This window comes from Erythrolamprus reginae, chromosome 2 (genome assembly GCF_031021105.1).
Source record: "Erythrolamprus reginae isolate rEryReg1 chromosome 2, rEryReg1.hap1, whole genome shotgun sequence".
NCBI lineage: Eukaryota > Metazoa > Chordata > Lepidosauria > Squamata > Dipsadidae > Erythrolamprus > Erythrolamprus reginae.
Window position 1 is genome coordinate 235,625,698 of NC_091951.1, and position 26,434 is coordinate 235,652,131.

The window sequence follows — 26,434 nt, forward strand, 5'->3', positions numbered from 1 at the left end:
TTCTTGTTCTACCCTCAGGTGCTTTGGAGAATAGATAGACCCCTGAGATATTAGAACACTGCTATCATATCTCCCCTGGTCCTTCTTTTCATTAAACTAGCCATGCCAGTTTCTGCAACCGTTCTTCATATGTTTTAGCCTCCAGTCCCCTAATCATCTTTGTCGCTCTTCTCTGCACTTTTTCTAGAGTCTCAATATCCTTTTTGCATCATGGTGACCAGAACTGAATGCAGTATTCCAAGTGTGGCCTTACCAAGGCCTTATAAAGTGGTATTACTTATGGTAGTTGTAGATTTTAAAAGTCGATCAAATTTCTGCAGGCAAAACAGGAATGCTATCAAATCTCACTCTTGGAGAAGAGTGAGGCCTGAAGCAAACTTTGGTAGAGGTTTTGAAAGATAACTATCCCTAATTGACTGTCAAAACTATTTGTCAATCCCAGTCATTACGTTACAGGTAGTCCTTGACTTATGGCCACAATTGAACCCAAATTTTGTGTTGTGAGTCATTTGTTAAGTGAATTGTGCCCCATTTTACTACCTTTCTTACCACAGATGTTAAGTGAATTGGTAATTTAGTGACAGGGTTGTTAAGTGAATCTGGCTTCCTCATTGATTTTCTTCGTCTGAAGGTGGCAAAAGGTGACCACATGACTCTGGGGCATTGCAACCGTCATAAATATGAGTCAGTTGCCAAGAGTCTGAATTTTGACCACATGATTATGGGGATGTTGCAGTGGTCATGTGAAAATTGATCATAAATCTCTTTTTTCCATGCTATGACTTTGAATGGTCAGTCACTAAGTGAACTACTGTAAGTTGGGGACTATCTGTACTTGTTATTTAATTGTATTCCATGACAATTGTATTATATTGCATTGCATTCCATGGAAATTTATTTTAGGAAATTGCATCCTTGTAAAGCTTCAAAATCTCTTCTTAATGTGCTTTCTATTTTAGCAAAATCGTTAATTTATCAATTATGGGGCACAAGTATACTTTTGAAGGATCAACACAATTTCTTGGGGTATGACTTTTTTGGGGAGTTAAATAAACAGCAATTTGTATAAGTATTTTTTAAGGCAAATTGTGTCTTTCACTACTTTTTCTAGAAAACAATTGTTATGGAACCAAATACATCATATTAGTGTCAGAGATTTTGGCCAGGGGTGAAATGCTTCCGGTTTGCTCGTGCCTATTGGTCTTTGGAGAGCTGGTCACAGAGGGAGCGTGAGACTCCATCCTTCCTGGATGTTGTCATTTGTGTTCTTTTACCCTCTACGTGTGCAAAGAAATGGTGGAGTCTGGATGGGTGGGCGGAGCCTCACGCTCCCTTTGCGACTAGCTCTCCAACGACTGATAGGCATGAGCGAATGGGGAGCTTTTCATCCTTGGTTTAAGCCATATAAATATGATAAATAAATAAGGTCTGTATATCAAAACAACATCAATACGGGTAATGCTCACTTTATGACCACAATTGGGATTGGAATTTCCATTTAATGTTAAGTCAGTTAGATTTTGCCACAAGTTTTATGGCGGTTGTTAAGAAATCACACTGTTATTATGCAAATCCAGCTCTCCCTATGGCTATTTTTTTTTGCCAAAAATTGGCAAAAGAAAAAAAAAGATTGCAAATTAGAATCACATCACTACAGGATGCTGCATGCAACCAAGTCATAAACGCAAGCCGTTTGTCAAGTTCTCAGATTGGGTGCTTAAAAAGTACAAAGATTCAGCTGGCGAGATCTCCTCTCAGGTCTAGAATTGGCGAAATAACTTGAATGCCAGAGCAAAATGGAGTAGTCTCATTCAGGAAGAATGTTTTTGTTTGAAATAAAGAGAGTGAAGTGAAGCACCGGTGAGCTAGGAAATAAATAGGTCAAGCAGCTTTCCGCCCAGGAACTCAGAAAATGGTTTTTAGAAAGCTGGCTAGAGAATTCTGGGAGTTGAAGTCAACAGATCTTAAAGTTGCAACGTTGGGAAATCCTGTATTATACTGAGAAAACTGCCTGCCTGAAAGACACTTAATGGCAAATGTCAGATCCTGTTAGAGTTACTGCAGAGGTGGCCATATTTTGGCACTGACTGTATATTGACTTCCAAGGTCATTCCTGCACTGTTTGTTTGACCAACCTGCAATATTTTAGGTGAAGAAATATAACTCATTCTGTCTTCTCTCCTTCAGATCATTATGCTCAAGAATGACATTCACCATTGCAAGACCTCAGGGATATTTCTGCGTCTTGGTGCAGGTGGCTTGATCGCAGACAATAACATCCATTCCAATTGTGAAGCAGGAGTGGACATTCGGAAGGGAGCTAACCCTTTCATCCTGGTATTGATGGTTGTTTTTTAAAAAAAAAAAAAGACTGGGCATTGAATATTTATAGAGAAGCAGAAGCAGATAAACCTCCTATTATAGATCCACCCCTACTTTGATATTTCTCTGCTTGGGATCTCTGTTAGGGAAAATAAAAAGGCCTGTGTCAGGAGGAATGAAAAGGCAAAGGAAATTGACAAGTTCATATTCTCCAACTTTTCACTTCTTTCATGCATTCTTTAACCAACATAGGTGATAGTTTTTGGCTGACAGCTTTGCCGTATCTGAAAATGATTCAATCAGCATTGCATCTTGTGGTGCTAAAATACTAAGCTTATAGATAGTCCAGCATCTTAAAATATTCCTGATGTAAAATACAGTATTAAGATGAGTATAAGTGGGTATTATGATTAATAGCTGTGAAGTAGGCATCTAATCCAATCCAATCTAATGTAATCCAATCCAATCCAATCAATCCTATCCATGTCTTCAACAGTGAGGAGCTCTCTCCTGTACTGTGCATAATTGATTCATAGTTGTGGATTGAGGCAAACAGATAGACGTGTTGTATGTCTGGCAGCCAGCTTTGTTTTAGGGAGGAGACATTTATATGAGTGTTATAAATGTTGTTTGGAGTTTGATGCATCTCATGATGATTCTCACAACCTGGACTGCCTGCTAGATCAGCTCAGCCAGGGGCCATACAGCCTCCTAGAGGACGTAAGTTATTTTATTTATTTATTTTATTTATTTGTTAGATTTGTATGCCGCCCCTCTCCGAAGACTCGGGCGGTTAACAACAGTAAAGAAGACAATGTAACAAATCTAATATTAAAAAATAATCTAAAAAACCCCAATTTAAGAGACCAATCATACAAACAAGCATACCATGTATAAATTCTATAAGCCTAGGGGGAAGGGAAAAATTTCAATTCCCCCATGCATGACGACAGAGGTGGGTTTTAAGAAGCTTGCGAAAGGCAAGGAGGGTGGGGGCAACTCTGATATCTGGGGGGAGCTGGTTCCAGAGGGTCGGGGCCGCCACAGAGAAGGCTCTTCTCCTGGGTCCCGCCAAATGACATTGTTTAGTCGATGGGACCCGGAGAAGGCCAACTCTGTGGGACCTAAACGGTCACTGGGATTCGTGCGGCAGAAGGCGGTCCCGGAGATATTTTGGGGAAAAACATGCAGCGGGGCCGTGGCACATGCTGAAAGAGAGACAGAAAAGCAAAATGTACTATCCTGCAAATACAGTTTTGTTAGTGTCCTAAGGCACACCAATTATTCTCCCATGTCCATATCAAGTAATGGAATCTGGACAGAGGGAACACAAGAGAAAACCAAGGTCAGAAAGAGGAGATGCATGGGTGAACCAAGATTGAGAAACCTTGCCCTGAATTATAAGTTCAGGGTCTACTTAACATAAAAGCAGCATGTGATAATGGGATCAGATATAATGCACCTGATATTTAAGGACCAGACAGATATAAAATATTCCAAACTTCAAGTAATCAGATTTTTTTTTGGTGAAATATTCCAACATTGTCTTGAACATGCTAACCATATTTTGTGTGCTTGGAGTAACTCTTTTTCAAGGTTGATAGAATTGTTTTTGAGGTTGAAACAGGTTCTTTAGAGCAGTGTTTCCCAACCTTGGCAACTTGAAAATATTTGGACTTCAACTCCCAGAATTCCTCAGCCAGCATGTGCTGGCTGGGGAATTCTGGGAGTTGAAGTCCAAATATCTTCAAGTTTGCCAAGGTTGGGAAACACTGCTTTAGAGCTTGTATGCAGAGCAGATGAAGCTTGAAACGGAATAGTGGAATTGGCTGTTTTGAACCTAGGACAGAACCTTTGAAACTTGAAACGAATATTTTGCGTACAATTGTTAATGAGTTGATTGGATGTACACTTTTATATCTGGAGCAAGTGCAAGGAATTATGATTTGATGCCTAACTACTCAGTCTCCTGATTCTTCTTAATTTAGCAGACCCCAAGCTGTTTAATAACTCTGCTTACATTTACTGTTTTAGCCTCCATTGCCATGAATTCTTAAATTTGGAGGTAGGTATCGGATTTTGTCCCTTGTAAATTTAAGTTCTCTCCCGGAGGTTGATTGCCAACTGGTCAGGAAAGAACACTTCCTGGGCTTGCTCATGTGCCTGCAAAAATCAGCAGGAGACACTTTTCACTAATTAAGATAAAATAGGATCGTTTGATAATCTGCTGTGAAGGTGTAGATAAAAAAAACACACAGTGGAGAAAGTGGGAAGTAGCAAAGAGCATCTCACTTCTGTAAGAGTTCCTGATTTGGAGATTACGGAACTGTATGATCTGTGAGCAGAGTAATAGCTTAGAAGTGGAGACAGAGAAGGACAAATGACGGGCAAGGCATAGTTCCAATTAACTGGGTAAGAGCTGAGAATTCATGGCATCGGACCAGAATACCTTCGGGACCGCCTTGTGCCGCACGAATCCCAGAGACCGATTAGGTCCCACAGAGTTGGCCTTCTCCAGGTGCCATTGACAAAACAATGCCGTCTGGTGGGACCCAGGGGAAGAGCCTTCTCTGTGGTGGCCCCGACCCTCTGGAATCAACTCCCCCCGGAAATTAGGACTGCCCCCTCCCTCCTTGCCTTTCGTAAACTCCTAAAAACCCACATTTGCCGCCCGGCATGGGGAAATTGATTCCCCTCAGCTGCTCCATTTTATGTATGGTTTGTTTGGGTTGTATGAATGTTTTTAAATCAAGGGTTTTTAACTGTTTTCTTGTTTTAATCATTGGATTTGTATTTTGTATTCTTGTTGTGAGCCGCTCCGAATCCTCGGAGAGGGGCACCATACAAATCTAATTAATAATAATAATAATAATAATAATAATAATAATGTAATTTACTGTTGTGAGCCGCCCCGAGTCTTCGGAGAGGGGCGGCATACAAATCTAATTAAATAAATAAATAAATAAATAATATTATATTATAATATAATATAATATAATATAATATAATATAATATAATATAATATAATATAATATAATATAATATAATATAATATAATATAATATAATATAATAATAATATTGAGACATGTTGACCAGGGCGTTCACACACACACACACACACACACCTATTCAATTGCTATTAAATAGTTTACTGGCTACTGAAATTTTGGGCCTACTTCAGTCAGATCCAGAAGTGGACAAACATTTTTCTGAAATGAATAACTTCTAACATTTAAGGATCTGGGTGTCTTGGTCTGAAAGCATGTTGAAGTTCTTGATTTAGTGTGATAGACATCCCTCACTCTTGTCTTCTCCTTTTATTCTCCCCCACCCATACATAAAACAATGTGGCAGTGTAATAGAATCCACAGTGGCCTTCGCTCTGGCATCGTTGCCCTTGGCAACGGAAAAGGCATCATCCGTAGCAATCAAATCTATGGAAATAAGGAAGCTGGCATTTACATTCTGTATAATGGCAATCCTCTGGTAAGGTAAGTATATGAGTTGAAGTATTTTTGGGGGTGGGGGTGGCTATCTTTGGGTGTCCTTTTATTCAGGAAACAGAGTAAACAGTAAAAGTGTTGCCTTTTCTAACAGCTCAGAGGAAGCACTCTGGCATTTGATAAGTGCATAATGCTTTGAGAGAGTGGCTTTCATTAAAAGTGCTTAGAAATCCAGCATAAAAGGCCTCAGCGAGACATTCAAATATGGTAGGTGAGCTTCTGGAAAGGTGCAGGCTTATTGTTCCTAAGCAAATTGCCAGTATTGTGTCCCATCAATTTTTCAAGCACCTTTGTCCTGAAGAACAGCCTACTCCACCTGGTGGCCCCTTCTTCTTTTGGATAACAACTTCCATTATCCCCAGCTAGCCTTTTTGTAAGCCCTTTAGATTTGCAAGATCTATACTGTGTCTTACTAGAGTTGTGTGTTCCAGAACTACAGCCTAATGAAAAATAAGTAGTTTTTTAAAAATTAAACAGAACTTTGAGATTTCTTAATTTGTTTTTAAGTATGGGAATTGAGTTGAGCCTACTGTATATATCTTCCGCACAACAGTTCACATTGTCAGGGTTATTTATTTATTTTATTTATTTATTTATTTATTTTGTCCAATACACAATGGGGGTTTTAGTGGGTATGTATCTATATACACATAGTAAAATACATGATGAAGGTTATAGAGGAGATACTCATATTAAAATATATCTAAGAAAGAATAGAAAAGAAGGTATAATAATAGAACATATCAATGAAAGAATAGAAGAAGAGATATAGGAATAGAAGAAAGGTATAGGAGATATAGGAGAGCAATAGGACAGAGGACAGAAGGCACTCTAGTGCACTTGTACTCGCCCCTTACTGACCTCTTAGGAATCTGGATAGGTCAACCGTAGATAATCTAAGGGTAAAGTGTTGGGGGTTTGGGGATGACACAATGGAGTCCGGTAATGAGTTCCACGCTTCGACAACTCGGTTACTGAAGTCATATTTTTACAGTCAAGTTTGGAGCGGTTAATATTAAGTTTAAATCTGTTGTGTGCTCTTGTGTTGTTGTGGTTGAAGGTGAAGTAGTCGCCGACAGGCAGAACGTTGCAGCATATGATCTTGTGGGCAATACTTAGATCTTGTTTAGGTTCCTAGTAACAACCACAAAGCAATCAAAACTCTGAGGTCTAGAGTTTCCTCAAAGCATAATTTTATTTGGGATGTCATATTGGCACAGCTGGTGAAAACACAACTCTGAAGGACTCAGGGTTTCTCCCACTCAAATCAAGAAACAAGTAGAAAATGGTTTTTTTAAAAAAATACCTACAAACTGTAAGAGTTGGGACCAAGTACTTCTCCAAAGCCAATTGGAATCAGATTTGTCAAATGAGGATGATTTCTAAATAGATAGCTGCCCAAGGTAGTGATAATGATACAGGAAATCCAGATGTCTATTTGTATCTAAACAAAACAAAGAAACAGCCCCATTGATGATTTAGTCTTATTTCCATAGGGAATTGTTGTGCCTAAGAATGTATTGCTACACTAATTGTTCCTCAGAGACTTATATGTACTAAAAAGATTCTCACTTGAGTCTATGTTCCTAACAATATTCCGAAACACATGGGTTTTCATGGGGAGGCATTTTCAGAAATGTAAGAAAATCGCAGTGGGAAGTTTTCTTGGGTTGTTTACCCTTTACCAATTGGTCTGAAAGATTTCATTTTTAATTAAAAGCATCAGAGAAATATTCTAAATTAGAGTATCTTTCGGTTCCTCAGCCTCCAATACACAAATCATATTTGGTCCTCCATTTCCTCAATAGTACACTGAAATTGTGCTTTGGTTTTACTATAGCAAAATGGAGAAAACAATATAGAAAACCTTGTTCCTTTCTGTACCCTATGACAATAAGTGTTGTACCTCATGATTCTTGACAAATGTATCTTTTCTTTTATGTACACTAACAGCATATGCAACAATGACAAATTCCTTGTGTGTCCAATCACACTTGGCCAATAATAGAATTATATTCTAAAGAATTCTATTATATTCTAAAATGTCTTTGTGTTGATTGGCAACATAAATAATAATAATAAATAAAGCAAGTGTTTTATTTATGACAGGGATCAGCAGATCTTATAGTTCCTCTGAATCTCCGCTCTCCTTTTAAAAAAATGTTCAGTTCCTGGAGAACCTTTTGAAGAATTTATTTATTTATTCAATTTTTTTATGCCGCCCTTCTCCTTAGACCAGTGGTTCTCAGCCTTTCTAATGCCGCGACCCCTTAATACAGTTCCTCATGTTATGTTGACCCCCAACCCTAAATTTAGCGCCAATTCTCCCAGCAGAGCTTTAAGCTGATTGGCAGGAAGGTCAGAGGGACACTTCCACTGTAAACGCCTGATTGGTCGGATTGTAAAAATATGTTCCAAGGTGCCAGAATAGAAGCTTTAGTTCCTAACACCATGCAAAATTTGTCTTTTCCCATGGTCTTAGGCGATCCCTGTGAAATAGTCATTCGACTCCCAAAGGGGTCCCGACCCCCAGGTTGAGAACCACTGCCTTAGACTCAGGGTGGCTTACAGCATGTTAGCAATAGCACTTTTTAACAGAGCCGTCATATTGCCCCCACAATCTGGGTCCTCATTTTACCCACCTCGGAAGGATGGAAGGCTGAGTCAACCTTGAGCCGGTATTGAGATTTGAACCGCTGACCTGCAGATCTACAGTCAGCTTCAGTGGCCAGCAATACAGCACTCTACCTGCTGCGAATTGAAGTATATACATCATGCAATTTTGTAGCTCTGAAGCACACTCCCCACAGTTTGAAATAAGCATTCACTGTAATTGTTTTTAAAGTTACCATAATTTTGAAAACGTACAAAATAAGGGGGTGGGGGAAAACCTATTAATGTGAAAAGTTAAAAAAGAAGACTTGGACATCCGTGGCTTTTCCCTCCATTCTTTGTTTTATTGTCCCCACCACATTAATTGAAACCATTCCATTAGAAAACTGACTCAGCTTGACCTGCCTACAAATCTGATCTATATAAAGGCCTAAGAAAAGGAAAGAAGTGGTGTAAAAAGGAAATGGTATTTTATTATATTAGTAATAGGATTGCTTTAACAATAGTTTATTGAGCGAGCCAGAGAGGCCTCATTCAGGCTAAACACTAAACTAAAATGGTAAGCCATTCACAATGAAAGCCAAACCACTGTGAAATTGTGAAAAAAATAGTGAAGAAAAAATATTAAAGAAAGAAAGAAAGCAAACATTTCGGAGCAAAAAAAATATCTTTTTTTTTGGTCTTGCTGCAGTCAAATCTCTCGATCTATATGAACTACTGGGAAAATTTGTCAGCAAGTATATATATGTGTTGTGATTCAGCCTGAGGCTGCTCAGGGACCAGCTGTGTCTCTGCTGGCTCCATGCCCGGAGGAGGATGACAGCGCAGAGCAGGGGGCTGAACAGTCGGACGGGGGAGAGGAGAGTCAGGAATGGGATGAAGGAGAACAGCATGAGAGCCCCGGGGGGGGGGGGGGGGGCTCTCCCCAGCCAGTAGCTTGGAGTCATTAGGTGATGACGCACAAGCTGTCATTGACATGAGACAGAGACGTTCACAGCAACGAAAGGAGCAGTTAAAGAAATATTTTCACCCTTGAATTAGAAACAGCTGGGTTTGGGTGTGGTCCTCATCAGCAGGGTTTAAAAGGCAGGCAAGGCCTTGAAGCCATGTGGAGTGTTATCAATTGGAGTTGCGGTGACCTGTTTTGATTCTCAGCGTCTCTGATCTTGGCTTGTGGCCTCGCAGTCTGGAAGACTCATGGGAGGCGTCTGTTTGCTATCTACAGCTTTGTCTTGGCAGCAAGAATCTGGTATTGCTTCATGGATTATTCCCTTCGTGTATATATTTGAAGTTCCAGCGTTTTTCCTGTTTGTAAGGACATTTTCTGTTACCTGTGTTTTCCTTGAATTATATAAACTGCCTTTGCCTTTTACCAGTGTGTCTGGATTCTCTTTTTGGGTTGGTATTGGCTTCTGGAGTGACCCAGACAGAACATATATGAATGTAAAATATTCATATATGTGAATATGTACATACGAATGTAGAATAAATTTATTAAAAGTGGTTGTTGTTCCTTTTTTTCCCCCCCTCCAGTGGGAACCATATATTCCAGGGTCTTGCTGCTGGTATAGCTGTGAATGAGAATGGAAGAGGCCAAATCACAGGTAGGAAAAGACGACGTTTTAGATTTGATAGGTGTTGAATCTAATAAGATGTCATCCTCAAAGCATTGTATTCTGATTTGAATTGCTGTGTTGCTTCATTCCTTTTGAACCCGCATCCTCTGAAATAAATTGACGCAAAGTTGTCAAAGTATTTCACAAAGCATCTCTTTCTAAACCATAGGTCTAACCTTGGCAACTTTAAGAGATGTGGATGTCTTGCTGACTGGGGAATTCTGGGACTTGAAGTCCACATGTTAAAGTTACCAAGGTTGGCACCACTGCTCTAAACCTGACGCTAATCCTGCAGGTAAACAAAGGTTCTTACCCCCTGTTGGAAATTGAAATTAGGAGATGTTATGCTTTCTAAAACCATCTTCTGAGTCCCTGGTTGAAAGCTGCTTGACCTACTTATTTCCAAGCTCACTGGTGCTTCGCTTCACTGCCTTTCGCTGACATGTTGTAGTGTTTTTTCTTGTCTGGTTGCCAGCCTTTGCCTATTGCTTCCTTTGTGAACATTTAAGGCAGATAGGGGAACTTTTCCAGATGTTCTTTGTACTCTGCCTAGGAAGCCACAGTAGGTATGATTGAAGACATCATGTCAGGTCTGAACAGTTAGCTGTAACTACTCCTGACGGTAAAGTGCGGAAAACAAGTGCATTGTGGAGGCCACAGATGGTGTGTTGCCTGCCTTTACAATTTTGAAAAGGCTACAGGCTGCTTTCCCATCCTAGATTTTCAAATGGTACACCAAGGCTAATAGGTGTTCTGTCAGGCTCTCTGGTAGAATCCTCCCAAAAATGCACAGGTACAAATTTATTTATTTATTTATTTATTACTTAGATTTGTATGCCGCCCCTCTCCGAAGACACACACATGTTTGAAAATTCAAAACAATGTTCTTTATAATGAAAATTCACTTAAACCAAGCCCTCTTTTGGTATAGCAAAGAGCACTCGTCTCCAAACAAACTGGTAATTTGTACAAGTCCCTTATCAGTTCTGTGATACTTAGCTTGCCGCTGTGAGGCAATTCGTTCACAAAGTGAAACACACTTTGCTCTGGTTTAGTTTCAAAGCGGGGGAAAATCAGCACACAAAAAGTCAAAGTCAATAAAGCAGTCACGAAACACAACAATCAGATAATCCTCCACAATGGCCAAACCCACAGGCTGCTCTTTATAGCAGCCTCACTAATTACCACAGCCCCACAGGTGGCCTCATTTTCTTTGATAATAATCTCTCAGTTGTTGTTGCCTATGCATCGCTCTCCGCATGCGTGGCTGTATCATTAACTCTTGTTCTGAATCCAAGGAGGAGCTAGATAATTGATCTCCTTCTGAGCTGTCTGCCACACTCTCCTCCTCCCTGTCACTCATGTCTTCTTGGTCAGAGGAGCCTTCATCAGCAGATTCCACAGGGGGCAAAACAGGCCTGCAGCATGTGGCTGTCTCCCCCACATCCACAGTCCTTGGGGCAGGAGCTGGGCCAGAGCTAACCACAACAATAGGTGTTTAGAACTAGGTCAGAAAAGGAAGACTAATTCCTTTCCTTTCCTGTCCTCTCCTTCCCCTTTTCCTTCCCTTCTTCCTTTCCTTTCCTTTTCCCTTTCCTTTTCTGAAAAAGTGAAAATGCTAGAATACAGAAATCTTTTTTCGTACCACGCTTTAGAAAATGTCATTCGAGAGAACCAATGGGGAGGTGCAGACATCCGCCGTGGCGGAGATCCTGTCCTCAGGAGTAACCTCATCTGCTGTGGCTATTCAGATGGAGTGGTTATTGGAGAACGAGGAAAAGGACTTGTAGAAGGAAACACCATTTATGGTAAGCCTGTTCTAAATCCTAATTCTAAATGTAATTAGAATCTGGCCCGAGTAGCTGCTGATTCTCTTGCAGAATGATGATCCAAAAGACATACTTTACTAGAAGAGCCCTCCACTCCTCTCCACTTGTAACAGAATACCCTATGCAACTAGACTTACAATCCTAGGTTTAGAAAGCTTAAAAGTACAGCGCCTTAAACACGACCTAAGCATTGCCCATAAAATCATCTGCTACAACATCCTTCCTGTCAGCGACTACTTCAGCTTCAACCACAACAACACACAAGCACACAACAAATACAACCTTAAAGTAAACCACTCTAAACTCCACTGCAGGAAACACAACTTTAGTAACTGAGTAGTTGATGCATGGAACTCACTACCTGACTCTGTAGTATCATCACCTAACCCCAAAACTTTACCGTTAGAATATCCACTGTTGACCTCTCCTGATTCCTAAGAAGTCAGTAAGGGGTGTGCATGTGCCTTCCTTCCCCTGTCCTAATGTTTCTCTTTTATAATAATGTATATAAATATTATTATATATCTGTATACCACCAATACGTACTTGACAAAACAAAACAAAATAAATAAATAATAAAAAATAAAAATGTCTAAATTGTGTGATATCTTGTGAATTTGATGCATTGATCACTTAGGTTCTCTCATTCTTCTGTGGCTTGGGGTGAAAATCATTGTCACCAGAGCAGGCGGAATTCATGCCTTTTTCCCATGGAGATTTCTCTTCCACATCTGCAGGGCTTCTGAATAATTCTGTGCATGGCACAGTGTTCAGACTCAGTGATAGGTCAAAATAGGACAAAGACCTCTGTTTTTTGATACCTGAATCCAGCTTTAGAAATGGATGTCTTCTATTCCTGAGCCTCAAGATTTCCATTGTTAGGAAGTTCAGGAGACTTGAGCTGTTCCTGGGAAGTTTAGAGATCCCAAGCAAGGCCAAAAGGCCAAATTCCTTATATCTGCATCAGACACCATTAAATCAAGGTTCTATCAACCAGTCTGTCAATGATCAAAGCTGATGTCATAGATATTTGAGTCTACCTGATTGGATCTTGAACTCTACTCCAGTATATGGCCTTGGACTAGTGGACTAGTATAGTGGACTAGTATAGCATAATATTAATGCAGTATCAGGGGTTTTCAATTCAATTGTATAGAATGTGAAGGATGTGTATTTTTGTTCTATTTTTATAGTTTTCTGATGTATGATCTACACTGAAGATGGCCTTTAATTTCATTGTATGAGGTGCAATGACAATGAAGTAAACTAACTAAACTAGATAACTGAACTAACTTGGACCAAAGTGCTTCTCAATTGTAGTGCCAAATCTCCGACATAATTTAAAAAGAAACCTGGCAACTCTCCATGCTTCTCTTGTAGGTAATAAGGGCTGTGGTGTCTGGATAATGTCATCCAGCCTTCCCCATGTTACCAACAACCAAATAGGGCACAACAGCATCTATGGCATCGCAGTGTTTTGCCGCAAGGACGATGCTAACGATTATCTTGTCAACCAAGGAGGCAATGAGAACTTCAATGAAGAAGGAGAAGCAGCCAACTGGGAGAATGACCTGGATAGTGAGGATGAACGTTTGACTTCCCGGCGGCCCATCAATGTGGCCCTTGTGGAGTCAAACAACATCAACCATAATGGAGGTGAGTCCTAGAAAAATTGGATAACCAGATTAATATGAAGGAAAGCTTAAGGGGGGCCACCACTTCATAATTTGCGCAAAGTCCCTGCAGAATCACAGTAATATAGAGCCAGAGTGTCAAACTCAATTACATCGAAGGCTGTATCAGGGTTGTGTTTGACCTTGGGGGCTGGGGTGAGTGTGCCTGGGGTGGGCGTGGGCAGTTTGACGTCACTTGTGTTGGGGCGCCTATGGTGGCCTGAGTGCTCTGTCAGCAAAAACAGGCTTGCAAGCTCTGATTTTGGCTGTTAGGGGCTCCTGCAAACCTCTGCCAGCTAAAGTGGAGCTTAGGAGGGTCGCAGGCAGCCCTTCTGGGCTCCATTTTCCCTGGCTGAGGCACTGTGGGCCAGTCCTTTGCTGTATCCAGGACAACCCCGCAGACCAAATGTAAGCACCCCGTGAGTTTGACATCCCTGATGCAGAGAGCTGTCATAATCCTTTACAAAACATATTAGCCTGCTGCATGATACTTGTGTGGATAAACCATATGCTAATTTCTAGCGCACACGGTTTACTCCTTTTGATCCAGTTTTAGTAAAAAATAATTCGTAATTATCATTTTATTTTCAATATTAGATGACATTGGGGAAGATCACCTTTCAAGTTTCATTGACTTTTTGTTTTTATAGAGGCATTTGGGTTACCCTCTGAAATTGTGTGTGTGTGTGTGTGTATAGGCCAAAAATAGATAAGGCATACCAAAGATAAGATTGCAGGGCGCCTCAACTGAGGGTGTTTAGTTTTCATTGCTAAAATGTGTGAATTGTAATAGAAGCAGAGAGCTAAACTGCAGACCAGTGCTTCTCAACCTTTCTAATGCCACGACCCCTTAATACAGTTCCTTCATGTTGTGGTTATCCCCAATCATAAGTCTAGCACCTATTCTCCCAACAGAGCTTTAAGATGATTGGCAGAAAGGTCAGAGGGACATCCCCACTGTAAACGCCTGATTGGTCAGATTGTAAAAATATGTTCCATGGCGCCAGAATAGAAACTTTAGTTCCATGGGAAATTTGTCTGTCTTAGGAGGCCCCTGTGAAATGGTCATTAGACCCCCAAAGGGGTCCCGACTCCCCACCCCGAGGTTGAGAATCACTGCTGTAGAATACAACAGGGATAATGATGATTACAACAGGGATAATGAGGATGATGACATACTCTTGCTTTTTTTAGTTGATTGTTGTTTGTACCTTGTTGGCTTATTACTGCCCCCAAATTACACTCAATAATTGCCTGAAATTCCTTGTCCCTCAGTAATCTCACTCCCTGCGATGCAGGGCTATGGCTGATTTTAGCCATTTGGTATTTTTGCATTTGCTCTATTTAAGAAAGGCCAATTATCTATTTTAAATATAGATACTAATTAGGAAATGTATTAAAACTCCATGCCGATCTACTTTGGCTTTTGTTATTACATGGTACATAACAGTATTTGTGGTTGCCATGTATGTTAAACTACCAATTGTAGTTTGTATTTTTACAGTTGCAATATCCCTTTAAGGACTTTGGCTAGTTTGTCATAAGAGGGCGCCAGCACTCTCTCCTGTTGATGATGCTGGATAGCTCATTCACCTTTTTGCCTTTACTTGTGGGGGAGTATATTTTGCTTTGTGCAGCTAAGTGCGGTTTGCTGATTATTTCTGCTTTGCGCTTGTAAATATGTATATATGTAAATAATACTTCAGCATACTAAGTCTGTGTCGTTACTGGCTGTATCACACATCCACACTCTTCCTTAAACTCTGCTCAGCGTATGTCGAAGGTCTCGTAGCCTAGCTGCACCGAGACATGCCAACAGCTTTCTCTCCTCGTTTTGTTTTTGTTAAGAGAATTGATTCCCCTCTGTAAACCCTTCTTTTTTTCCGCAGCTGCTGGCTTGTACGTCAAAAGCAGCGAAGCACTGAATATCATTGGAAATGCCATCCACGCCAACCATGACTACGGGGTTGCCGTGTTTCAAAGCTCGCAACTCGCCCGAATTGCAAATAACAGTATTTCTTGCAATAGCCTTGGGGGAGCCCTGGTGGAAGCCGAGTGCCGGGTGGAACTCCGTGGCAATGGGATCTATGACAACAGCAGCCACGGCATTAGCTCCAAGGGCAGTGGGGTCATCACAGAGAATGACGTTCTCGGAAATCAGGGATGTGGCCTCCGACTCTTGCAGGCAGCCGACATGAAGGTGGGTGCCTAAAAAAAAGAGAACAGGCTTATTTGTATAATTAGTAACATCACCTCCTTTCTCCAAAAAGGGTTTTTCTCACTGTGAAGTTGGCATGATGAAGGCGGGTGGCTGATTCAAAGTCCCTCCATGAATTTCCCAACCAGATTGGCAGTTGAACTCATGTCACTGGATATTGCAGTGCTCGTCCTCCACTGCATAATATCAGCGAGAAACCTGGGAATCATTTTACATGGCTGCTACTTGGGGGTTTGGCCAGAATCCATTATTTTCTCAAGAGAAGATGCCAACAAGTAAACACTTTGGACCATTCCTTAGAGGAGAAATGCTTTAGGGAGAAATTTGTTATAGAACATTAATGCTATGCTGCTCTTAAAAATGATAGGTACAAAGGAGACAAAACCAGGATTGGATTCAGTATTCACCAAGTTGGGTGAATCCTACCACCAAGTGCATTGGAAATCTGATGTTGGGGCTCTCCCATTCCCAAGGCTGCAATGTAGTTTCAAAGGTGCTTTTTTCAAAATCCAACTGGACTTTCTTTGTTTGTTTTTTTTCCCTTAAAGATGTTCCACTTCTCATCCAAGAAGCTTCCTCAGTTCAATTCTTGGAGGAGAAGCAAAACATCTTCAGGAAACACACACAGACACACACAAAAAAGCCCAGTTGTCTTTTGGAGAAGCACCTTTGGAGCAACCATTATCTGGATGTTTGAGAATTTCCATAAACATGTAGCTTCATAGCCTTTTCTTCTATTTCCTAGAGCTCCCTTCAATTGCATCAGTATAACCTTGCTGATGCAACATCCCCTCATTTAGTGGAAGGAAATGGAAAAAACTAGCATAAACCCTAAAATAGCTAAAGAACAGTTGTCCTTCACCTCCATTAAAAATCAAAGAATGCCCCATCCTTCCTCAGTAAAAATAAAAATATACAGTGGTACCTCATCATACGAACTTAATTGGTTCCAGGAGGAGGTTCGTAAGGTGAAAAGTTCATAAGATGAAACAATGTTTCCCATAGGAATCAATGTAAAAGCAAATAATGCGTGCAAGCCCATTAGGAAAATCCCAAACTTTAGAAGGGAGGTGAACAGAGGGCAGGGAGGAGCAACTAAAGGGGGCGGGTGGAAGAAGCAAGGCTAGGCTAAAGGGCGAGTGGGAAGGAAGAAAGGCAAGAGGGGCGCCCCTCCCTTTTCTTTCTTCAAAAGACACAGTTTCAGTTCCTTTGCAGGCACCTTGTTCTCGGCAAAATTCTTCCTCCCCCAAGCTGCCCCTCCCTCCTCCTTTTTCTTTCTTAAAAAGACACCCTTTCGGTTCCTTTGCAAGCACCTTGTTCTCGGCAATTTTTTTCCTCCCACAAGCTGCCCCTCCCTCCTCCCTTTTCTTTCTTAAAAAGACACCCTTTCGGTTCCTTTGCAAGCACCTTGTTCTCGGCAAAAATTTTCCTCCCACAAGCTGCCCCTCCCTCCTCCCTTTTCTTTCTTAAAAAGACACCCTTTCGGTTCCTTTGCAAGCACCTTGTTCTCGGCAAACATTTTCCTACTCCAAGCAGCCCCTCCCTTTTCTTTCTTCAAAAAAGGAGAAAAAAAGAAACCCCTTCATCCCAGCAGCAGCTGCTTGGGTTCGGAAGAAGAGGCAAAAAAATCTTAAACACCGGGTTCGTATCTTGAAAAGTTCGTTAGAAGAGGCGTTCATAAGATGAGGTACCACTGTATATGGAAAGGCCTGGCAATGTTTATCTAGATGACTTGCTGGGCAAGCAGTGAAGGGCTACCAAAATGTTTACTACCACACTGTGGCCGTGGCTTATGCAGGACGCCCTGCATTTTCTTTCAACATCTTTCAGTGCAAATTGGGTGCTCTGGGGTGGACCTCCATTTTTGCTACCCCACTGCGTTCCAGGGAGCAGCTCACCCCTGGGGGCAACATACTACTCTCCAGAATTAAGTGGAACCATTGAACATTGCCCTCTAAGAACTGTTGGCATGCATTCAGCCAATAGATTATGTTTCAGGAATGAGCTATTAGAACAGTGGGCCTCAAATCTGAACATATAAATTTATACCGTACTATGAAGGGAGGCAGGCAGGAATGCATAAGTGCAGAAGGAAAAGATGCCTTACTTTCCCTCAAAACTCCCAGTGGGTCAGAAAGCAATTTCCCCCCCTGTTCTTTTCTCCATTTCACCCATTCAACTTGTATCTGGATATGTGAAATCCTGATCGATTCACATGACTTTATTTAAGTCTACCATTTAAATAGAAGATCCCAATATAGAAAAACATTTGTCACAGGGGAGAATTTGCTCACTGAATAGTTTCTAGAACAGGCAGGGCCAGTCACTATATATGTATTTTACAGAAGGCAAATAGGTACTAAGGATATTCTTCGTTGCCGCATTTATTTGCCTCCCCCTGACTCCCTACCAAATCCCATCCAGAATTTTTCTGTCTGGAAGGGACTTCGGGTGGACCAAACGGTAGCCACCTACCCTTTATTTTAGTGACATGGACAGAAGCATTGTTGTGAATGAATGAATGAATGAATTTATTTATTTATTTATTTATTGGATTTGTATGCCACCCCTCTCCGTAGACTCGGGGCGGCTAACAACAGTGATAAAAACAGCATGTAACAATCCAATATTAAAACAGCCAAAAACCCTTGTTATAAAACCAATCATACATACAGACATACCATGCATAAATTGTAGAAGCCTAGGGGGAAAGAATATCTCAGTTCCCCCATGCCTGACGGCAGAGGTGGGTTTTAAGGAGCTTACGAAAGGCAAGGAGGGTGGGGGCTATTCTAATCTCTGGGGGGAGTTGGTTCCAGAGGGTCGGGGCCACCACAGAGAAGGCTCTTCCCCTGGGTCCCGCCAAACGACATTGTCTACTTGACGGGACCTGGAGAAGACCCACTCTGTGGGACCTAACTGGTTGCTGGGATTCGTGCGGCAGAAGGCGGTCCCGGAGATAATCTGGCCCGGTGCCATGAAGGGCTTTATAGGTCATAACCAACACTTTGAATTGTGACCGGAAACTGATCGGCAACCAATGCAGACTGCGGAGTGTTGGTGTTACATGGGCATATTTAGGGAAGCCCATGATTGCTCTTGCAGATGCATTCTGCACGATATGAATGAATGAATGAATGAATGAATAAACAAACAAACAAACAAACAAATAAATAAATAAATAAATAACGCTGATGCTAGATGCTGATGTTTGGCTTCCCAGCACGCCAGCTGTCAACATTAAGAGTCAGGCAGGGCAACGATAGAGCTATGGGATATGTGCTGAGTACATTGGTCCCCTTGAACAATAAATAAAGGTCCCCCAGGTGGCAATTAATGGGCCACATGAGAAACTGAAACTGTTGTGGAGAGCCGAATCCCTGCAGTCGAGATAGGGACAACCAAAGAGTCAGATGTGGCCTATAGGCTGTAATGGGCTGGATGTGGCCCACAGGCCGTAGAATGCCCAGGTCTGCTTTTGGGCATGAAAACCCCCCCCTCAATTAACATTTTGCTAGTGAAGCTCAGGCTTTTTCAATATGCCTTATATCAGTGGTTCTCAACCTTTCTAATGCTGTGAACCCTTAATACAGTTCCTCATGTTGTGGTGACCCCCAACCATAAGTCTAGCACCAATTCTCCCAACAGAGCTTTAAGCTGATTGGCAGGAAGGTCAGAGGGACACCCCCCTCTGTAAATGCCTAATTGATCGGATTGTAAAAATATGTTCCAAGGCTCCAGAAAAGAAGCTTTAGTTCCTAACACCTTGGGAAATTTGTCTTTTCCCATTGTTTTAGGCGACCCCTGTGAAATAGTCTTTTGACCCCCCCAAAGGAGTCCCAACCTCTAGGTTGAGAACCACTGCCTCACATTTTTCTATGTATTGAAGTATTTTGAGAATATAGAAGACTGTACATTCCTTAAATGGCAGGAGAGGATCATAGTGTTGAGCTCCTTTTCGGCCTGTGCAAAAATCTAATCAGGTTTTTAAAAACAATAATCCTCTAGGTTTCAGGTCCTGGAGTTTGGCTTACAATTTGAGAAATAGCTGAAAATACATTTTTCCAGAGAAATTACAGAATATTTTTTCTTCCCTTCAAAATCCCATTTGTGAGAGAACTGTTTTTGCTTGAATTAAATTTGATAACCAACCAGTTGGTCCCTCATATTCAAAAGGAATGACATGTTACTGTCCTGTTATGCTCTCCAGGTAACCAAGAACAGAATCCACTCCTTCCGAGGTTACGGTATTGAGATGCTTGATCAAACCAAGGCTTTAGTACAAGATAATTTGATTTTTCAAGGAAAGAGCAAAAAGACTATTTTACAGCAAGTGTCCAGCATGGAAGATTGTGTTATTCAGAATAATAAGATCCTTGCTTTCAGAAAAAAGTAAGTTTGGTGGTACTTCAGTAAATGAAAAGCTCTGTCAGATTGGGGATTAATGGATCAAATTGTCCTGACAGGACAGGAACTTGTAGTTTGTTTCTTTATTGAATAGTATTTGCAACCCACTCCAGTCTCTAGGCGTATGCTGGTGATCCTTTTTTACCAACCACTTGCTCAGCAACCATTGCAATGACATTAAATGAGTAGTTGCAATGACATTAAATGAGTAGTACAGTGGTACCTCTACTTAAGAACTTAATTCGTTCCGTGACCAGGTTCTTAAGTAGAAAAGTTTGTAAGTACTGTAGAAGCAATTTTTCCTATAGGAATCAATGTAAAACCAAATCCATTAGGAAAGAAATAAAAACTCGGAATTTGGATGGGAGGAGGAGGAAGAAGAGAAGGAAGAAGGTGAGGTGAGGGGAATCAAAAAAATCCAAAACTTTAAGGCTTAAAAAAAAAAGAGGGACTCTGAGGCAGTGAGGAAGAGCACGCACCTCCCATACACTGCGCCAGAGAGAGAAACCCATGGTGAGAGGGTGGAGCCTCCTGCTCCTTCGACCAAAAGGTGGCTGCTGCTGCTGCTCTACCTGCTTCCTCTTCCTTCCCATGCTGAAGGGCTCCCCTCTTCTCTTGCTCGCTCGCTTTGTAGCCAGCGCCTTTCCTTCAGTGTGGTGACTTTTCGATTTGGCTGAAGCTGAGTTGATTCAGCTGGGGCAAAGCGCCCCCTTTTGCCTTTCCACACCCAGATGCTCTGGAAGGCAACCTCGCACCAGGTGTGTTAGAGGCAGCATGAGGGAGTCACCACAGCAAAATGGTTTATGGCAGAGGTTTATTCCCTCTCCAAGCGCCCAGAGAAAGGAAATTGCTTTGTTCGCTCTGGACTGCCAAAGCCTCCTTAAGCACCCCCAAAAGGCTCCTCTGGCAGCCCAGAAAAGCCCGAGATGGCCAGGATTAAAGGGGGAATGGCAGGAAACTGGCCGGGCCTTCGTGCCACTATCAAATTTCCTGAGAAATTTTTCCAGGCTTGGGTTCTTAAGTAGAAAATGGTTCTTAAGAAGAGGCAAAAAAATCTTGAACACCTATCTAGAAAAGTTCTTAAGTAGAGGTGTTCTTAAATAGAGGTACCACTGTACTTACAACTGGGCCTTAGAATTCCAGCCATTGTACCATCTCTGCAATCACATGATTATCATTTGCACCCTTCCCCAATAGCTTCTCATAAGCAAAGTCAATGGGAAAGCCAACAGGTAAGGTTACAAGTCTTCCTGGCAAGTCCCACGGCCTCCCTGTGCTCTTGCGCCACCACCCCATTCATTCAACAGTCTTATTGCCGCATATAACCCCCCCTCCCCCCTCCCCAAGGTTCTCCCTATCTTCCTCCATCCCCCTGCAGACGCCACCTTCGAAAGCTCCTGTGCAAAATATTCCTTGGAACTCATTCATCTAGCCTTGGTGATTGTCTTTTTTAAGTCTGCCAGATCCAGTGCTAATGAACTAGGATCAAATCAAGATGCTTTTCATTGGATTCTGAACTTCAGAGTGCAGATAGGAGGCTATGTCCTTGAGAGTTCTGCTGGTGTGAATCTCTGCACAGAAGTCAAAAGATGAGCAGTTGAATTCTGCCTGGATGTTGTTATTGTTGATGATGATGTTATTTCAATGGGTAGATGCCTCCCCCTTCTCTTTCCTGCATTATGGTGGTAGTCAGTATTTTATTAAACCGTCTGTGTATAGCTAGATCAAAGATAAAGAAACTTACAGATGGTCATTTCTTTCTTCTTCTTTTATTTCTTCTTTTTTGTTTTTTTTGCTTTCCAAAGACAGCAGTTACAAATAGTTAGAACTGTAAGCCCTGTATCCTAAGATATTTGGCAGACGTAGCAGCATTCAGCCGCCTGTTGCATAGCAAGCGACAAAAAAGATTGTAATTTCATCATTGGCACTAAACACTGATTGCCTCCTTTAGAAAGGCAAGTTCAGACTTTGCAAAGCCTCAGTCTCGCCAAAGCAATATTTATTCAGTTGGGTGTGCATTATTATTTTGTCTAGTAACTTCAACTGACACTGGCTGGTAATGAAAATTGTACTCTCCGATACCGATACGAAAATCTGCAAATAATTTAGAAATGTATAAGTGATAACTCCTAAGGAAAGAGAGAGCAAGGTAATCTCTCTTGTTTTTAAAGCAGTATACAAGTGGTGCCTCTACTTAAGACCTTAATTTGTTCCTTGGCCAGGTTCTTAAGTAGAAAAGTTTGTAAGTAGAAGCAATTTTTCCCATAGGAATGAATGTAAAAGCAAATAATGCGTACAAACCCATTAGGAAAGAAATAAAAACTCAGAATTTGGGTGGGAGGGGGAGGAGGAAGAAGAGGAGGAGGACAGTCACTGCCCAGAGTGAAGGAAGCTTTTCTTTTCTCTGGACACTTGCAGAGGTTTATTCCCTCTCCAAGCGCCCAGAGAAAGGAAAATGCTTTATTCGCTCTGGACTGCCAAAGCCTCCTTAAGCACCTCCAAAAGGCTCCTCTGGCAGCCCAGAAAAGCCCGAGATGGCTGAGATTAAAGGGAGAATGGCAGGAAACTGGCCGGGCCTTCATGCCACTCAAATTTCCTGGGAAATTTTTCCAGGCTCATGTTTTTAAGTAAAAAATGGTTCTTAAGAAGAGGCAAAAAAATCTTGAACACCCAGTTCTTATCTAGAAAAGTTCTTAAGTAGAGGCGTTCTTAGGTAGAGGTACCACTGTATTGTTGTTTGTTACCTATATTTTTATATAAACTTTTTTCTAATAAAATCAAAATTAGAAAAGAAAGAAAGAAAATTATACTCTCACATGTCTCAAACTTACTAAGCTTAGAAAATTTGAGCTACAAACTGAATTCTTTCCTGACATGGAGAGCAAATATATTTCCTGTACCATATGAAGGAAGCACCAATAACTGTGGTATTTCTTGTTCTTCAGGTCTGATGTTGCCTGGACCTTAGAGAACCCTCCTGCCAGGCCTCACATAGAAGAATCGTCTCGAGGGGTATCAACAGCTGGAAGCAGCCAGAAAGGATCAAACATGACAGCCAGGATAGCCGCTAGAGTAGATGGGGGTTGTCATAACAATGGTAGTATCTTCTGCAGTATTCTGTGATGGTTTGCAGATTTGCCTCCATTTTCCTGATTGTGTTCACTGCAACATTGAACAAATTCACATCCATTTTTTTTTAGCTGACTGGATAGCATTGTGAGCACACAAGAATTAATGGGAATGTGACTGAACAAGGAATTGTAGCCAGCTACAGCCTTGACCAGCTGACCTATGTGCTGTTGAGTGTTTTGAGAGCTTACCTCAGCTTTCACATCTGCATCCTTGCACCAGGCCCAAGTTCATTCCCTAGAAAGTGGTATTTTTGCAGCAACAAAAGATATGGTTGGTTCTTATGCCTGCCTTATCCCTTTCTTTTGTCAACCCGATTATTCAGAATTACGGGGATTGATCTAATAACTGATGTCTCAAAGGCATTTGAGGGTCGTCCCCTTGCATTTTTGCCTCAAACAGATTTGCAAAAGGAATAGTTGCAAAGGAGGAGTAGAGGGAGGCTGCTTTCTGTGTGAGGTATTAAATTCCCAGATAATTTTTTACCTTCCTTCCTTCTGTTTCTGTTAACGCCTTTCAACATGGCTCAAAGTAGGAGCGATGTGCTAGCAATATTATCAGAAGGAATTGTATCCATTCTGACAAATACAACATCACTTGCTATTTATATAATGTGTAGGTGAGGAGTGGGTGGGGATTCACTTAAGCTCACACTCTTAGTGATTTGCCAAAAAGCCACTTAGTTTAATGTCAGTGAAATCCTGGGTGCCTTGACCTATTTGCATCAGTACTTTGACATAGCTTGAAATTAATTTTCTTTTATTCCAGAAACAAGAGTTCCTCTCTTCTATATTAAGAAGAGCCCAGTGTATGATTGTTATCTCCCCTCTGGTGCCTTCTAGATGTGCTAAACGTCTCATCCAAAGCAGCATGTTTTTCAATGAGTCATTCAATACACACACAGGGAACATATATAATTTATCTAGGAGTAAAATAGAAAATAGAGCAGAGATACTAGTAACATATGAACATCGCTTAAGGTTGTAGAGTACAGTGGTACCTCATCTTACGAACGCCTCTTCTAACGAACTTTTCAAGATACGAACCCGGTGTTTAAGATTTTTTTGCCTCTTCTTCTGAACTATTTTCACCTTATGAATCCAAGCAGCTGCTGCTGGGATGAAGGGGTTTCTTTCCCCCCCCTTTTTTGAAGAAAGAAAAGGGAGGGGCAGCTTGGAGGAGTAAAGATTTTGCATGCTTGCAAAGGCACTGAAACGGTGTCTTTTTAAGAAAGAAAAGGGAGGGACCGTTTGGAGGAGTAAAGATTTTGCATGCTTGCAAAAGCACTGAAACGGTGTCTTTTTAAGAAAGAAAAGGGAGGGGCGCCCCTCTTGCCTTTCTTCCTTCCCACTCACCCTTTAGCCTAGCCTTGCTTCTTCCACCCGCCCCCTTTAGCTGCTCCTCCCTGCCCTCTGTTCGCCTCCCTTCTAAAGTTTGGGATTTTCCTGAAGGATTTGCAGGCATTATTTGCGTTTACATTGATTCCTATGGGAAACATTGTTTCATCTTACGAACTTTTCACCTTACGAACCTCCTCCTGGAACCAATTAAGTTTGTATGATGAGGTACCACTGTATTAGAATTTGGCAAAATATGCTGTATTTTTCGGAGTATAAGACGCACCTTTTTACCCCCAAAAGAGGGTGAAAATTTGGGTGTATCTTATACACCGAAGGTAGCCTCTCCCATCCACCCTCACCCTTTGGCCTCTACCTCCCTGCAATTTACCTCCTTGCAGCAAACAGTGCAGAGCCTGATTACATAAGCAACTTGCTATCAGCCTGCCGAACTACAGCTGATTCAGGAGGCTGCAGACAAGCCACAAACTGAAAGTGAAACAAGCTGCAAGGAGGCAAATTGCTGGGAGGTAGAGGCAGAGGCAGAATTTTATTTTATTGTGCTAATCGGTTGCTGAAACTGGATGCAAGGAGGTAAGTCAATAACAATAAATTCTGCAGAATGTTCAAATTATTTATTTTTTAAAGGTTGCTTTATTAGTTTTCTACTAATTTAACAACTTAACAAAATGAAGAAGCTTTTTAAAATAAATGTTTGATCGGAGGGTATCCAGTGCTATTGTATCTTCTTTTAAATAGCAGAAAATAATGTATACTTCCAGAAAGCCACATCAATTTTAACAGCATCTCTACATGTATAGTCTGAAATGTAACAGTGTCCTGTTTTAGTAATAAGATAAGGCAGCTGAGTTAAACCATGACTTAGTTGGGCTAATTAACTTAGTTGGAGTAGATCTATTTAAATAATTAGGAGGAATTAGTGTGACTATATTTAAGAAAACTTTCTAGCATTAACATACTGCCATAATGTACATTTCTCCAATTCTTTGCTATTTCTATGGGTCAGGCACACATGCACAGAAATACACAGCAAACAGTATACATCATCTGTACTGTTTGCTGTTGGCTGGGAGGTAAATTGCTGGAAGGCAGAGGCAGAACCCCCCCCCCCCCATTTTCCTCCCCCAAAACTAAGATATGTCTTATACTCTAAAAATACGGTATGTACCATTTTATAAAGCAGAGACAAGTTAGAACTCTTATCAAAATACAATAGGGTTGGGGAGGGATTTTAGGAAGAAAATAAAATCCCTCAAAACGGACGGTGTTCTGGGTTTTCAGCAAAACAATAACTTGTGCAGTAGCGAAGATATTTCCAAGAAGAGCTGTAATTATAATAAAATATTAACATTGCATAATATGGTGATGCTGGATTTAAAATAATGACTTAAACATGAGAAAATGGACTTCTAGAAGCAGCTTCCAGTAACTTTAGGTTGCTGCTCAGAACTTGAACATAGTTTTATACAGCCGTGACAAATTGAAAGTACGCTATGCCTTTGTAAGCGTTTAATACAGGGGGTCCTCAACTTACAAACACTTTTTAGTACCTATTTAAATGACAACAGCACTGAAACAAGTAACTTATCGCCATTTTTCACACAATCATTGCAGCATCCCCATTGTCATGTGATCAAAATTCAGGCTGGCTTGTATTTATGACTGTTGCCACATCCTGGGGTCAGGTGATCCCCTTTTACGACCGTCCGCCAAGCAAAGTCAATGGAGAAGCCAGATTCACTGTACCTTGTTACTAATTTCAC

The 26,434-nt window shown here is 41.2% G+C and overlaps 1 protein-coding gene across 1 annotated transcript in view; it reads left to right on the forward strand.

Moving 5' to 3' along the window:
• FBXO10 (F-box protein 10) overlaps window positions 1–23,987 on the forward strand; it is a 51,610-nt gene extending 27,623 nt beyond the window's left edge. Inside the window, exons 4-11 of the mRNA XM_070742260.1 lie at window positions 2,188–2,337; window positions 5,680–5,816; window positions 9,975–10,045; window positions 11,713–11,865; window positions 13,267–13,542; window positions 15,449–15,759; window positions 19,988–20,169; window positions 23,130–23,987. Of these exons, the coding sequence (XP_070598361.1) occupies window positions 2,188–2,337; window positions 5,680–5,816; window positions 9,975–10,045; window positions 11,713–11,865; window positions 13,267–13,542; window positions 15,449–15,759; window positions 19,988–20,169; window positions 23,130–23,307 (1,458 nt within the window). The 3' untranslated portion in view covers window positions 23,308–23,987. The remainder of the gene's footprint in view (window positions 1–2,187; window positions 2,338–5,679; window positions 5,817–9,974; window positions 10,046–11,712; window positions 11,866–13,266; window positions 13,543–15,448; window positions 15,760–19,987; window positions 20,170–23,129) is intronic.
• The last annotated feature ends 2,447 nt before the right edge of the window (window positions 23,988–26,434 follow it).